General features: G+C 43.9%; 1 protein-coding gene across 1 annotated transcript in view; it reads right to left on the bottom strand.

Moving 5' to 3' along the window:
- RIN3 (Ras and Rab interactor 3) overlaps nt 1-14,956 on the bottom strand; it is a 92,864-nt gene that overhangs the window by 56,698 nt on the left and 21,210 nt on the right. The window contains exon 2 of the mRNA XM_087922106.1: nt 2,673-2,862. Coding sequence (XP_087778232.1) covers nt 2,673-2,862 — 190 coding nt within the window. The remainder of the gene's footprint in view (nt 1-2,672; nt 2,863-14,956) is intronic.

The following is a 14,956-nucleotide window of genomic DNA, read 5'->3' as shown; positions in this document are numbered from 1 at the left end:
ATATCACTCTACTAACTAGAGCATACAAAACACTTGCTAGACCAATACTTGAATATAGCTCATCAGTCTGGCACCCGCATTACATATCTGATATTAATACAATTGAGAAAGTCCAGAAATATTTCTCAAGAAGAGTTCTCCACTCCTCTACTCATAGCACAATACCTTATGCCACCAGACTTGAAATTTTAGACCTAGACAACCTAGAACTACACCGCCTTCAGTCCGATCTAAGTATAGTGCATAAAATTATATATTGCAATGTCCTACCTGTCAATGAATTCTTCAGCTTCAACCACAACAATACAAGAGCACACAATAGATACAAACTCAAGGTTAATCGCACCAAACTTGATTGTAGGAAATACGACTTCAGCAACAGAGTGGTCAATGTCTGGAATACTCTACCTGACTCCGTGGTTTCTTCCCCAAACCCCAAAAACTTTAACCTTAGACTGTCTATTATTGACCTCACCCCTTTCCTAAGAGGTCTGTAGGGGGCGTGCATAAGCGCACCAACGTGCCTACCATCCCTGTCCTATTGTTTCTTTTTAATTTTTATTTGTATCCATTTCATGTATTCATAACCATGTTTATACTTATACCTGACATCTAATAATCACTTGACAAAATAAAATAAAATAAAAAGTTTTCATCAGTTTCCTGCTAGTTCCTATTAACCCCTCTGTGAATGCAACTGTCTTTAACACGAATTCTGAAGAAGTGTAGTGGATTCTTAAGGCATACCACTTAAGACCTAGGTGCTATGGGAAATGCAAAAGGCTCTAGCACCTGAAAACTATATTTTAGAAAGCCATGCCATGGATTTGCATCTTTTCCCCCCATCAATCCCTAGCCTACAATTTAATTTTTGTTTTACCCTACTGCAGAATATATCAGTGGTTTCAATCAGGCATTCATCAAGATCCTAACATTTCTTTCAGGGGGACTGAAAGCCCATTTAAAATACATTAAATTAATGTATGGAATCTTCACCGTTGTGTAACCCATTTACCTACAGTTCCTTCTAGAATTTGTATTTTATTACTAGCATCTGAAAATTATACTACTTTCCTATTCCCTGTGATCCAGTTCACTTGAGACTGGCATAAATAACTTGGTTGAGATACAAAGCTGCCTCCATTGTGATTATCCATTCTGCTTTTAGCCCTTTCATATTCTCTACCAAGGCCTGTCTTTTCTAAAGAGCTGTCTCTAGAGTGGGGAGAAGATTTTTCGGAAGTTAGAATAACACAAGAAAGGAAGCAGAAGTGTGCTAGAAGGAATGACTGCTAAGGACAGAGCCATTGGGACTGAGAAGCAAAACAAATGTAAATGGAGCTGAGTTTAGAACAAAGTAGAGATGAGATATATGAGGGAATAAGGAGATGAAAGGCTCTCTGTGGAAAGGATTGGTGTAAAAATAAATATGTCCACCAGCTTTCTGTTGGCCTCCAGATAGTGAAGTTGTGAATTCTGTGACAACTGAATTGGGGATGTTGATAAGCACCAAATAAGAGTATATGTGTTAATAATCTGCTGTAGTATGTATGTGTTTCCTTTATTCAAAGATAGCAGCTGGTACTACAAAGGAATAATAAAAGATGAGAGATTTGGTAAATGGGAGTTGAAGAGTAATTTTGTATTGCAGATTTGAGTTATTTACAAGCAACACATGTCGAATATCAATGAGCAACAGCCTTTTTGTTTTTTCAATCATGTAATAGTTATAAAGCATTTTATGGTCAACACAATTGCTATAAAAAGTTATTGTGGAAATAAATCCAAGATGTATTTTCTTTTCATCCCTGGAAGCTGAAGCAGAGAAAAAAGGTAGAACAAAATCTCCCAACAGATCTCAGTAAAATTTCACTAGATTTCCATACATGGATATGCATTACACAATATTTTTTTGGATAAGCTACATTATATAAAGCAAAGGAAAAGTGAGAAATAGTCAGAGAAATTAAAGTTAGGAGAGAAGAGAAAGACTCGGTCCTCCGTCATTCTCATGCTCATTCATGACCAAAGCACCCCAACATACCTTTGTACTCAACTTTTGTATTCAATCCACATTCATTCATCAAATTGCAATCCTTTGTTATCAATAATTAAAAGTCCCCCTTCCTCAGACAAAATATGATTGTTATAATAAGAAAAATTCAATCCTTTTGTGCCAAACAGAAGAAATTCTTGAGCTAAGCACGTATTCAGAAGCAGATATTAGTTTCTAAAATGTTTTTTTACATTGTCCTGTTTGGAAAAAGCTGCATATGAATTTTTAAATAAATCAAATGAATTAATCATATGCTGTATCTGTCTCTGAATAGCCCACCTGGAGAGGCTAGTAAACAACAGCAACCTGTCATTCCTGATGCTTTCATGCTATCCTGCATTCCCCAACTTGATGCTTCTAGATGAGACAGACCATGTTGGTTGGGAATTCTGATGAGGGACAAGCCGATTAAGGCTGGTCTGTACTATTTATGCCTACGGTGCTATCTTACAACCAGTCCTATGAACATCGGAGGAAGTGACAGCTCTATAGCGGGTAAACAAAGCAATCGGGCAAATGCAGATGAGCTGAAAGACCTGATTCAGGATCAGATCGAGGTTGGAGAAAGAATATCTGGTCCCTGAAAGCTGGGTTATTTGAAGAAGCGTAACTGTACCCCTGATAGTTCCTTGCAGAGGATGTCAGAAGCCTTTTCCAGACTGATACCAAACTGGAGCCAAACTGGGCAGGTTTTGATGAGCTTCTCAAGGATATTATTCCTCTGCAGGTGAAAACAATTCCTCAGAGCAACAGGCTGACTTGAGGGACCTTTATCTTCCTCCTCCTCTCCAGTTTCTGTAGCAGGCCTGGATAAATAAAACAAATCCCAATCAGATTGTTAATGGCAGTTTGTCTGTAATAAAAATGTTATATATTTCTCTGTGTGGGTGTAGTGCGCAGATGAGAACTTCAAGTGATTCATCTAGGATTAGCTTCAAATACTCTGAATTTATGTTCCTTAGGTATGTAACTGAATCAGTGCAGAAGTTAATGGCTGGTGGATTAGTATAATTTCAATCTCCATTACTCTCTGAAGGAAGGTACACATTCAAACGCAAGTGTGAGTGATCATGGAGGAGGAAATTTTTAAAAAGTAAAAATAGTATAGAGCATTCACAAATTACGCTTATTTATTATTATTCAATTTGAGCACCCAAATTGTTGGGGGCAAGATGCTGACTCTGTAAACCACTTAGAGAGGGCTGTAAAGTAAAGTGGTGTATAAGTCTAAGTGCTAATGCTATTCTGGGAAGCTTGGTGAGATGTTTCTAGAACTTTACAAAATGAATATTGTTATGTCCCTGGAACTTAAAGAAGTTCCCACCCAGGTCCGTTCGCGCTGCGGGGGCGGTTGCCCTCTCTAATTGGTTGGTTCTTCCCAGCAGCCAGCTATAAAAGCAGGCTGCGGGGTCTAACCAGTTGCTGATCGCTGCGAGCCAGTTCCAGGCTTGGCAAGCACGTTCAGTCCTTTATTATTCTAATAAAGTATTTGTTGCACCCATGCCCTGGTTCAGCCTCTCATTACCCGAACTTAACACTGGCGACGAGGATGGGATGGCTACCAGAGGCACAATGCAACCGCTGAATCACTAGCCGCTGATCCGTAGCCAGAGAGAACGATCAGCAGGCAATAAGAGCAAACGCTGATCCGCAGCCAGAGAGAGCGGTCAGCAGGCAACGAGAGCGAACGCTGATCCGCAGCCAGAGAGAGCGGTCAGCAAACAGCGAGAGTGAGAAGCGTCTGTAGCCGCTAGTTAGCCAAGCTACAGGGAAAGTGAAGCGCTGCGAGCCGCAGCCGCTCGTTTCTTTAGGCGCGAAATTCAAACGGCTGTCATTTGAATTTCAGCCCAAGAAGTACAGCACGGTGCTGTATTACAAAGTCACTGACGCCCACGCAGGCGCAAATTTCAAAACGCTGCCAACGACCGTTGCAGCCTAACCTCGTGTTAACCCAGAGAGAGAGAGAGAGTTGTGAAAAGCCTCTCCAGAGCTGAAGTCACTTGCCTGCCACAGGCACAAAAAACCTTCCTGGTGCTGCCTCAGAGAGATTTTCTCAACAGATTATCCAACCTGATTTTTTTTTCATCATGAACTCCAACCCAGTTTTCCCAGCGTTCAAGCCGGACGAGGAGAAGTGGGAGTCATACAAGAATCGCTTTAACCATTACATCGACGCAATTGGGCTGGCTGATGCAGGGGAGCACCGGAAAAAATCATATTTCCTGATCTACTGTGGAGCCATCGTCTTTGATACTGCCACAGCACTCGTGGCTCCACGTGAGTTAAAAAACGTTCCCTGGACAGAACTGTTAGAAATCCTTACTAACCACTATTCTCCTAGACCCTCACAGATTGCCAGGCGATTCACCTTCCGAATGAGGAAGCAATCAGACAAAGAGACCATCAACCAGTACATGGCTGCCCTCAGGACTGCAGCTCTCCGTTGTGGGTTTGGGACCTACCTGGAGGACATGCTCCTCGATCAGCTAGTCTGCGGAGTCAAGGATCTTCACCTCCAAAGGCGCCTACTCGCTAGGAAGGACCTCAACCTCGCGCAAGCTGTCGAGGAAGCCCTGGCAGCAGAGCTGGCAGCACACTCAGTCACCGAAATCCAAGGTCCTGCTTCCAAGCAAAGTGCAGTTTCAGTCCATTCGGAAGAGGTGGTCATCGAAGAGGACCCCAGCGATGCGGCCGACATCCACCGCCTCGCCCACGCCAGACACCCGCAGGTAGGAGCCAAGCAAGAAAGCGTCAGTCCACCCAAGCACATCACCCTGTGCCTATCCTGTGGTGGATCTCACCTGAGGACCACCTGCAAATTCAAGGGAGCCACCTGCAACATTTGCCACAAAAAGGGGCACATCGCTAGAGTCTGTCAAGCTGCTCACAACTCGGCACAAAGGCACCCTTCCTTTTCACATTCTGGACTCCAAAGGCAAGTATTGAACTGTCGCACTCACCACCACGCTAAGCACGCTTGCCATGCCATTAGTAAAATCTCTCTCTCCGTTTTGTTAGAAGGTAAACCTTGTCGCATGGAGGTTGACATGGGGTCAGCACTCTCAATTATCTCTTGGAGCACCCTCAAGAGACTACAGCCCAGTCTATCCAGAAACCGGCTCCAGAAGTGCCAGTTTAACCTGAAGGACTACCAGGGGAAGGACATTCCTGTAATCGGCAGAGGCAAGTTTCTTGTTAATTTTAAAACTTTCAAAGGCCACCTACCTCTAGTGGTAGTTAACGGCAACCTCCCCACACTCTTGGGGCTTGATTGGTTCCCCCATCTCGGCCTAGGGTTAACAGGAGTCCATGCTGTCTCAACCTCTGACACTGACTCCTTATTCGCTGATTACTCAGACGTATTCAGCAATGAACTGGGGTGTTATAACGGTACCCCTATCTCATTCTCAGTCGACCCCCAAGCAGTCCCAATCAGGCTAAAACCTTGTAGAGTCCCATTCGCTATTCGGCCTAAATTAGATGCGGAACTGGATAAATTATTAAAACAAGGGGTCATTGAGCCAACAGATTTCGCCAAATGGGAGACGCCCATTGTCACACCCCTCAAAAAAGATGGTAGCCTGAGAATTTGCTCGGACTACAAAACCACAATTAATAAGTTTTTACAAGTTAGCGCTTACCCAGTGCCCATCATTCAGCATTTATTACACACTTTTGAACCTGGCAGCATTTTTGCCAAATTGGACATGTCTCAAGCGTATCAACAGTTCCCTGTTGACAACCAAACAGCGGAACTCCAGACCATTGTCACCCACAGGGGTGCTTTCCGGTGCAAGCGTCTCCAATTTGGCGTAAGTGTTGCCCCAGGCATTTTTCAATCCCTCATGGAGCGGATTTTACAGGGCCTCCCTGGTGTAGTACCCTACTTCGACGACATCTTAGTCTCGGCCAGGGACAGACCCCAACTCTTCCAGAGAGTTCGAGCAGTGTTAGAGAGGTTCAGACAGCATGGCCTCAAATTAAAAAAGAAAATGTGCCATTGCCACTAGACAGGTGGACTTTCTGGGTTATAAAATTGACGCCTCAGGCCCCCTGGAGTCCAAGGTTAAGGCAATTCACGAGGCACCCACTCCAACCTCCAAAGCGGAACTGCAGGCCTTCTTGGGGCTATTGAATTTTTATGCGTCGTTCCTGCCCCATAAAGCATCTGTGGCGGAACCCCTGCACAGACTTTTGGATAAAAAATTGGCTTGGCATTGGGGACACAAGGAAGACTCCGCCTTTCGCGCAGTCAAATCACTACTCACGTCGGAGGCGGTCCTCATTCAGTTTGACCCCAACCTTCCATTAGTGCTAGCAGCGGACGCATCCCCTTTTGGAATTGGGGCAGTGTTAAGCCACAGACTCCCCAATGGCTCCGAGGCCCCCATCGCTTTTTTTTCCAGGACGCTCTCTGCAACAGAGCGCAATTATAGCCAAATCGATAAGGAAGCTTTAGCAGCTGTCGCAGCTGTGAAGAAATTCCATGAATTTCTTTTTGGCCACTTTTTCGAGCTGGTCACGGATCATAAGCCTCTCCTGGGTCTACTAGCAGGTGACAAACAGACCCCTCAAGTCCTGTCGCCTAGAATGACGAGGTGGACTCTTTTCCTCGCGGCATACTCGTATAGACTCATACACCGTCCAGGTAAAACATTGTCTCACGCAGACGCCCTCAGCCGCTGCCCCCTACCTGCTCCAGCTGAGGATCCTGCCCCGGTCCATGCTATCTTTGAGGTCACCCAACTGGACCTCCCCATCACTGCCCTTGACATTGCCGCCAAATCCAAGGCAGACAAAACGATCGCCCAGGTACTGGACTGGGTGAGGAGGGGGTGGCCGGGCAGTGATGTTGAAACCAAATTCACGCCTTTTAAGACCCGCCTACAGGAGTTATCCAGTTTGCAGGGCTGTTTGCTGTGGGGCACACGAGTGGTCATCCCGACCTCACTGCGTACCTGAGTTTTGGAGGCGTTGCATGAGGGCCACCCTGGCATCGTCAGGATGAAGGCATTAGCACGCAGCTACGTATGGTGGCCCGGCCTCGACGATGACATCATCAGATGGGTAAGCTCCTGCCATCCCTGCCAGGAATCCCGTCCATCCCCTCCAATTGCCACCCCCACCAAGTGGGAAAGCGCCAGCGCACCCTGGTCCAGGATTCACATCGACCTAGCGGGCCCGATGCACGGCAAAATGTTCCTGGTGGTCGTGGACTCTTACTCTAAATGGATTGACGTGGCACAACTGTCCACAACCACCACGCAAGCGGTCACCAAGGTATTAACTCGCCTATTCGTAACGCACGGGCTACCAGACTCAATTGTTTCCAACAATGGCCCCCAGTTCGCATCGGCCGAGTTCAGTCGCTTTGCTGCCAATCTGGGCATCCGCCACATCTTCACGGCCCCCTTTCATCCTGCCAGCAACGGGTTGGCAGAAAGAGCCGTTCGGACCACTAAAGAAGCTCTAGCTAGGTTCAGCAAGGAAGACTGGCACCACAGACTCTCCCGTTTCTTGCTGAGCCAGCACTCAACCCCGTGCACAGTCACCAATAAGTCCCCGGCTGAACTCCTGATGGGTAGACGCCTGCGGACTGTATTGGACAGGCTTCACCCACATTACTGCCCTGACTCTCCCCTCGCTTCCACATCGAGGGTTAGGCATTTTGTCTTACAGGAACCCGTGTTCGCGAGGAACTTCGCTGGAGACCCTCTGTGGATCCCGGGCGAGATCGTGGCCATCACCGGACCCAGGTCGTATCGAGTCAGACTGGAGGATGGCCGAATCTGGAGAAGGCACCTGGATCAGCTGCGGAAGCGCCAAGGCACTCATGTTAGCAGTGACTCGTGGTTGCAGACCGGTGCAGGGCTACAGCATCAACCCCACATCAGCACCAATTCCAGGGACCAGTTCACGCCTGCAGCCGAGTCAGGGACCCCGAACACGACCCGTGACCACCAGATGACTGACCAGTCCGAACCAGTCAACGGAAGCACATCCCCAGTGACCAGCCCTACGAGTCCCGAACCGGCACTGACCGAGGAACGCGTTCGTGACATCCCACCGGTCCAACCTTCCTTTGCAGACTCTGATCTACCAGACAACTCCCCAGAGTTGCGCCGTTCTGGGCGCCAGCACAAGCCTCCTGCGTACCTTAAAGACTATGCGTGTTCGCATCTGGGGGGAAGGGGTGTTATGTCCGTGGAACTTAAAGAAGTTCCCACCCAGGTCCGTTCGCGCTGCGGGGGCGGTTGCCCTCTCTAATTGGTTGGTTCTTCCCAGCAGCCAGCTATAAAAGCAGGCTGCGGGGTCCAACCAGTTGCTGATTGCTGCGAGCCAGTTCCAGGCTTGGCAAGCACGTTCAGTCCTTTATTATTCTAATAAAGTATTTGTTGCACCCATGCCCTGGTTCAGCCTCTCATTACCCGAACTTAACAAATATATCTTCTTATGTCAGTGGTCCCCAACCTTTCCAGCTTTTGCGGACTGGCAATGGTGGCGGGGGGAGAGAGGGGATGATTCGACATAAGCAGCGAGCGAGCACACTTGTGTGCGCAGCTCAGGAGTGGAATTCAGCAGGTTCTGACCAGTTCTGGAGAACTGGTAGCAGAAATTTTGAGTAGTTCGGAGAACCAGCAAATACCACCTCTGACTGGAGATTTTACAGTATCCTTCCCCTGCCATGCCCACCCAGCCACATCCACAGAACCGGTAGTAAAAAAATGTGAATCCCACCACTGGTGCAGCTCCATTTGCACAAGCAGCGGTGGGAGTGCGAGTGCCCACCGCTTGTGCAAGTGGAATTTTGCTCACTCGCCCACTGCTTGTGTGGCCTGCTTCTGTACAGGCCACAACCCGGGAGTTGGATATGCCTGTTTTATGTTATCTCAAGATACTCTGTTAACAACAACATATCTAAAAATAACCTGCTACTTCAAAATCAGAAGGGTAGAGCACATTCCCACCAGAACACTCCATATCTTGTTGTATTACAAGTTTGTCAGGCATCTGTTTTGTTTACTCAGTTTGTTGCAATAGTTTTTCTGCTGCAAGCAAAGCAGTTCGCTGCTTTCCACTTTCTCATCAAATTGCATTTCGAGATGATTATCACAGAGGGCAGGTTACAGCAGGCCAGAACTTAAGCAAATGAAAGTGTTAGTGAGTCCCCATAGGAACTCTGCAAGAGGATCATTAGCAAGTTAAAAAAACTTAAGATTGTTTTCTATCTAAAGTTAGATTTGTTCACAGATGCAAAGCAGGTGGGACACCATTTGCAGAGAGTGATATTTTAAATTCCCCCTATTATTGCAAGAAAAACCACATTATGGTTATCAGTAAACCATGATGCCTACTTATTGGAGATTTGGAGCTGAAAGATAATGAGGGAGGATCTCAAAGGATGGTCAGCATTTGGCTTTATAGTAAACAGTCTAGTATTTCAAGAACCAAAATAGATGACAGAATTTAACATTGGTTGATCTGAATGCAGCTAAGTACATTTGGAGTTGATTAGTACCTGCCCTGGAAGCCATTCTATTTGTGTCCAAGGAACCTACACTGATATGGCTATATGGTCAACGAAAATCAAGCTTGACTCAAATAAGCCGTTTTTACAAATAGTAAGGAGACATCTACTCTTTGATGGCATGAGAGTTGCCCAGAGTCATCTTATCAAGGAACTGGAACAGCATGTAAATTTAATGAATAAATCAAATAAAGAAATCTTCATCTAAAGAACTATTCAGTTTATGACTGGCTCAGATAAGTTTTCTGAGCATCTTCACTGGCCTGCCAGAAACTTACTGATTCTCACCCAGTGCTTGTGTCTACTTTCCCCATCTATTTCCAACATGAAGAAAGGGCACGATTTTTCTAAAAATCCACATTTCTATGTTTTTATTCTCTTTTGGTGATGCTTCTGTAACCCGCAGGTATGGTCAGTTTTAAATAGGAGGGGTTTCCTATCACATCTGGTAGGTTCCTTTTACTGTTAGTCAAAACACCCAATTTCAATATGCAGTAAAATGTCTTCCTCTCCTCAACGCATAATCTTTTCCTCATGAAGCTTTTAACATAATAGTTAAAAGTTGTTTACAGCATTCTTAAACCGCCACCCTCCAATTTCACAACTTGCTACCATGAAGATTGACAGCCACTTGAAAAGTCTCTTGAGTGCTCCCGGTGTTACATGGGGAGAAGCTTTGACTGCATGATTGAGGTTGCCATCTTGACTTGTTGACTCCTCATCCTCCATAAGTACACTTGCAGTAATAGGAAACTCAGATTCTATTATTGTGAGAACTTGATATGATGGCTGCACTTCTGTTGTGAATGGATTTTCATTGAGGTGAGTTAAACAGAGCATATGCCTTCTCCTTCTTAGCAAGATTTGGGTGGGGGTGGGGGTGAAAGGCCAGCTGTGCTTAGCATCTAAGCCAGAATAAATAATACTAATATATACTATCAATTTGCTCTTGAGCTGGAACAGTTTGTGTTTGTGACATAAAGCAAAAACAGGAGCCAAGCTTGTAATAAATTTGGAAATGACTTTTAAAATTTAAATACAGTAATTAGGTTTGGAGCGTATTAAGTAGTAATTAAATTTGCATGCTGAATTTAATTCAGAATATATTTGGAAGAATAGTTTAGGTAATGATAGGTAAGAGGATTGCAGACTGAATCAGGCATTTATTTAATCAGGCTTTGGGAACTGCCTGCTCGGTTCAAAATGTTGGCATATTTGTTTGCTGGATCATTTCACTTTCCATTGGCTGCCATGGGCACTGCCAGGAAGGTGATGGGTCTCTTCCCACTTGAAGTGAATGAATGAAGGTTTTTAGCAGGAGTGTTGAGGTGTTAAAAAAGCCAAGATGGTAGCTTGATGGTAGATTTTACATAGATAATAAGATACACACACACACACACACACAGAGAGAGAGAGAGAGAGAGAGAGAGAGAGAGAGAGAGAGAGAGTAAAGTAAATGTGAAAAGGAAAAAGACAGAGAAAAGAAGATAGATTTTTTAAATTTTCTTTTTTTATCTATCATCTCTCTCTCTCTCTCTCTCTCTCTCTCTCTCTCTTTCATCATCTCATCTCATCTTCCCATCTTCCTCTTCGCAGTTATATATTCTAATCAAAACTTTCTCCCCAAGATTTTACCGTAATTCCCTTCTTTGTATAATCTATTCTTTTCCTTATTTACCTTTTATACACATTGTATGTGCAACACATGTGGAAAAGGAACAGAACTTCAATTATGCAACTGTGGCCGCCATCTTGACTCTAACAGTATACAGTCTCTCTCAAGAACAATGGACATTTAAAAAATGTTGCATTTCCTCCCCGCACCCCCTGGGCTCATGTATCTGTATTCTGCATCTGATGCATAGTCTCCAGAAAAGACAAAGTGGGTATAATGGGTTCATGAGAGCTCCTAACGTTCATATTTATGAACACCCAAATCGCATTTTTTCCTTTGAATCTTGATCTATGTACTGTACAGCCCTAATTTATATTGCAGTCTTCTCCCTGTTCACCCCAAGTGATCAAGTTAATAAAAAAAAACTTCATTATTACAGTGATCCCCATAACTTATATATTAAAGTATTAATGATACACTGAGCTATAAAATCCCTTGATTCATGTTAGAGTGGCTAAAGGTGAAATCCCTTCAGTTTTTAAGAAAGATTGTTGCACTTCTGTTGGATTATGTTCTGCTTATTCTTTAAGCGTTTTACTTTGAGGTGGATTTCTGGCCTTTTAAAACTATGCTCTAATCTAGACTTTGAAAGAGGCACATCTGCAAAATAATTGCAGCTATTAGATAGTATTAAAATTAATAAGGAAGTGAATAAATAAACACTAGTAGTTCACTCCACTTTTTTCCTGTATGTATGTACACTGTAGCATAAATGTAATTTTTCAAGTAAATCAAACACAAGATTACTTCTAGCATCAGTTACGCAGATTTCAGCCCAAGGAATAAGATACCTTACTAGTCTCCTGTTTGGCACCTCCCTGTGTACATACCAGAGGTGGTATTCAACAGGTTCTGACCAGTTCTGGAGAACCAGTAGCGGAAATTTTGCGTAGTTCAGAGAACCAGCAAACACCACCTCTGACTAGAGATTTTACAATATCCTTTCCCTGCCACACCCACCAAGCCACGCCCACAGAACCAGTAGTAAAAAATTTGAATCCCACCACTAGTGCATACCCTAATCCAGTGGTCGCCAACCAGTGAGCCAGGGACCACTGGTGGTCCATGAGAAAATTTTGGTGGTCTACAGAGAAATGTCATCCCCAAAGCACCCCCCCCAAAAGCAATTAATCCAGGCTGCACGGGAACACAAGGCTTGCGTTGCTTGCATTGTGAACAACACGAGGTAGTAAGGGGAGGGGGGAAAGGGTGGAGGGGGAAACTTGCCCCACTCGCCCCACGGGCCTCGCCTGGCCACCCGGCTGCTTCTTTCCACTTCTTTCTTCTTCTGCTTTTGGCTGCATGCAAGGAAAGCAGAAAAAGTCTTTCTTTCTCTCCTGCAAACTCTGCTAGAAATGAGTCTTTGGGACCCTGCAAGGCATCCTGCTCCAAGAGGCTGCGCCAGTCTCACAAAGTCTCACAAAGACTCATTTCTGGCAGAGTTTGGGGGAGAGAAAGACTTCTGCTGCTTCTGCTGCTTTCCTTGCATGAAGCCAAAAGTCTCCCTCTTTCTCTCCCACTCCCCTGAGAACGGAGCTGTATCCTGCAATCCCAAATAAAGAATGATCAATCGGTATCCTGCAATCCCAAATAAAGAATGATCAATTGGCAGGAAAACGGGGTGGGGAATTTTCCTGTTTGGGGGATTTTCCCAGGGTCTCTGGTTCATGGGATTTAAAATTATGAGTTTGGTGGTCCCTGAGGTCCAAAAGGCTGGTGGTCCCTGAGGTCCAAAAGATTACCCTAGTCTGCTCTGGAATATCTCCAGTCTTTTGTACAAATTTGGGAATTTATGGGCATGAGATTCAGATTTTATTTACTGGCAGAACAGTTTCTAGGCTTGAAGTAGCACTATGAGTTACAACCTTGGGTCCCTTTTCAAAGTTTATTCAATTTCTTGAGCTTCTTGCTTGAAGAAGCTAATTCTATAGATGCTGCACAATTCTGTTTATTTGTTTGTTTCTTTCTTATTTGGTCACCCACCCAACAGATTCTGGGAGTTATGCAAAATTAAAACAACACTACCGTAGTCCAGACCGCAATGTCTAAGGTTAAAACAATAAACTCAATTGATCAAAAAAAACAATTTCAACTAAAGTAGAATTGGAATCCCCACTAGATCTTTTTCCTTTTGCTGAGTGCCTGAGTCTAGAGTCATGTTGATTAATCCAGCCTGTGGAAATAGCACTGGGCCTCTGCTTTGCTCTCAGTAGGTCAAATGTACAGAGGCCAAGCTGTGAAAAAGCTTAATCAGCCGTTTGATCTGGCTGCACTGCAAGCATCACAGGTAACCGCAGAACAAAAGAAAAGTAGAAAATGGGTTAGCTTTGGAGTTCTGATGTCTTTGCCAAGTTTCAAGATTGGGGTCAAGAAGGAGATCATATCTATTTTGGTTTGCATGCATTCTATTTTGCACATTACTTTGAGAGCACTGCAGTTTGACAGCAGGCAGTGGTTTCCCTCCTTATTAAACAGACCTTTTTTTCAAAAACCTTTTTTTTTTAAAAAAAAAAGACAGATTTCTACTGATCACAAAAGTAGAGCCACATCTATATGTAGGGGGCAGAAGTGACAGGAGGGAGAGCTACAACTTGTGCAAACCTGGTCCCACTAATTGTTTCCCAAAAATTTCTTTTCCTAGATGTTCAGTTTTCTTCTGAATTATAGAGTCAAATTAAAAAACAGGAAACAGTAACAGAATTGGTTTGGAGGTCAACCTCCTGCTAGTAGACTTCAGCTGAGCTGCTCAATAACCTATAAATAACCTATATAAATGGATCTAAACTTTCAGAAATTCCTTCACGTCAATATTGAATATTTAGTACAGAGCATGATCAGTACTCCTATTCAAGCATCTCCAAATAGTACACAGTGTAAACAAAAATTTAGTAGAATGCAACAGAAAATTTAGAAACACATTAAGAGCAATAAATAGACCACGTAAAACACATGTCACCCACTCATCACATTGGTATATTCTTTGAACTACAGCTTTGGCATATAGACATATAAGAGATTTATCGTGAATTTTAATGAATTTATAGCAGTTTAGCAGCAGGTAGAATTTTTTTTGCTACCAGCAGATACATAGTCTGACTAGCTCTCATCTATTTCCAATCATCTATTATCAATTTTTCCAAAATCCCTACTCTATTGTGAAAATATTTGCAAGGCCCCATGGTTTGACTTTTTCTCTCTTCTCGTAGCAAAAAACCTACAGCAGGATGAGGCTTTTGGGAGAGGCCGTTTTTCTTCTGTGGCACTTCATGAAAAGGCCATATGATTTTGCACACAACCTCTGCTGAGAAAATTGCACTACTCTGAACACAGAGATCATTTTTCCTGAGAAAAGGGAGGGTTCCACAACTAAGCAACTAATCGTCACTCTGTAAACAAGGCAGTGAATTTATATCCAGTTTTCCTATTAAAATTTTGGATATATTAAAATGCTAGAGCACAAATCTGCCCTGCAAAGCCAGTAATAAAACAGACCAGTCTTACCAATTCAATTTCAGAGCAGTTTATATGAATACTTTTACATATCTGCCTGCTAAAAAGAACATTTTATATAATCCATCTGCTGGACATTTGGCTTGTAGAATTTTCCTAAGGCTAGGTTACCACGTCTGGCTTGCAAAATTCCAGATGACCACTAGAAGAACTCAAAGAGTTGCATAAGGGTGTCATTGCTGCCATC

This window comes from Pseudonaja textilis, chromosome 1, assembly GCF_049901715.1.
Source record: "Pseudonaja textilis isolate UNSWEBS1 chromosome 1, rPseTex1.2, whole genome shotgun sequence".
NCBI classification, from domain to species: Eukaryota; Metazoa; Chordata; class Lepidosauria; order Squamata; family Elapidae; genus Pseudonaja; species Pseudonaja textilis.
This window is presented reverse-complemented; position numbering and strand designations above follow the sequence as displayed.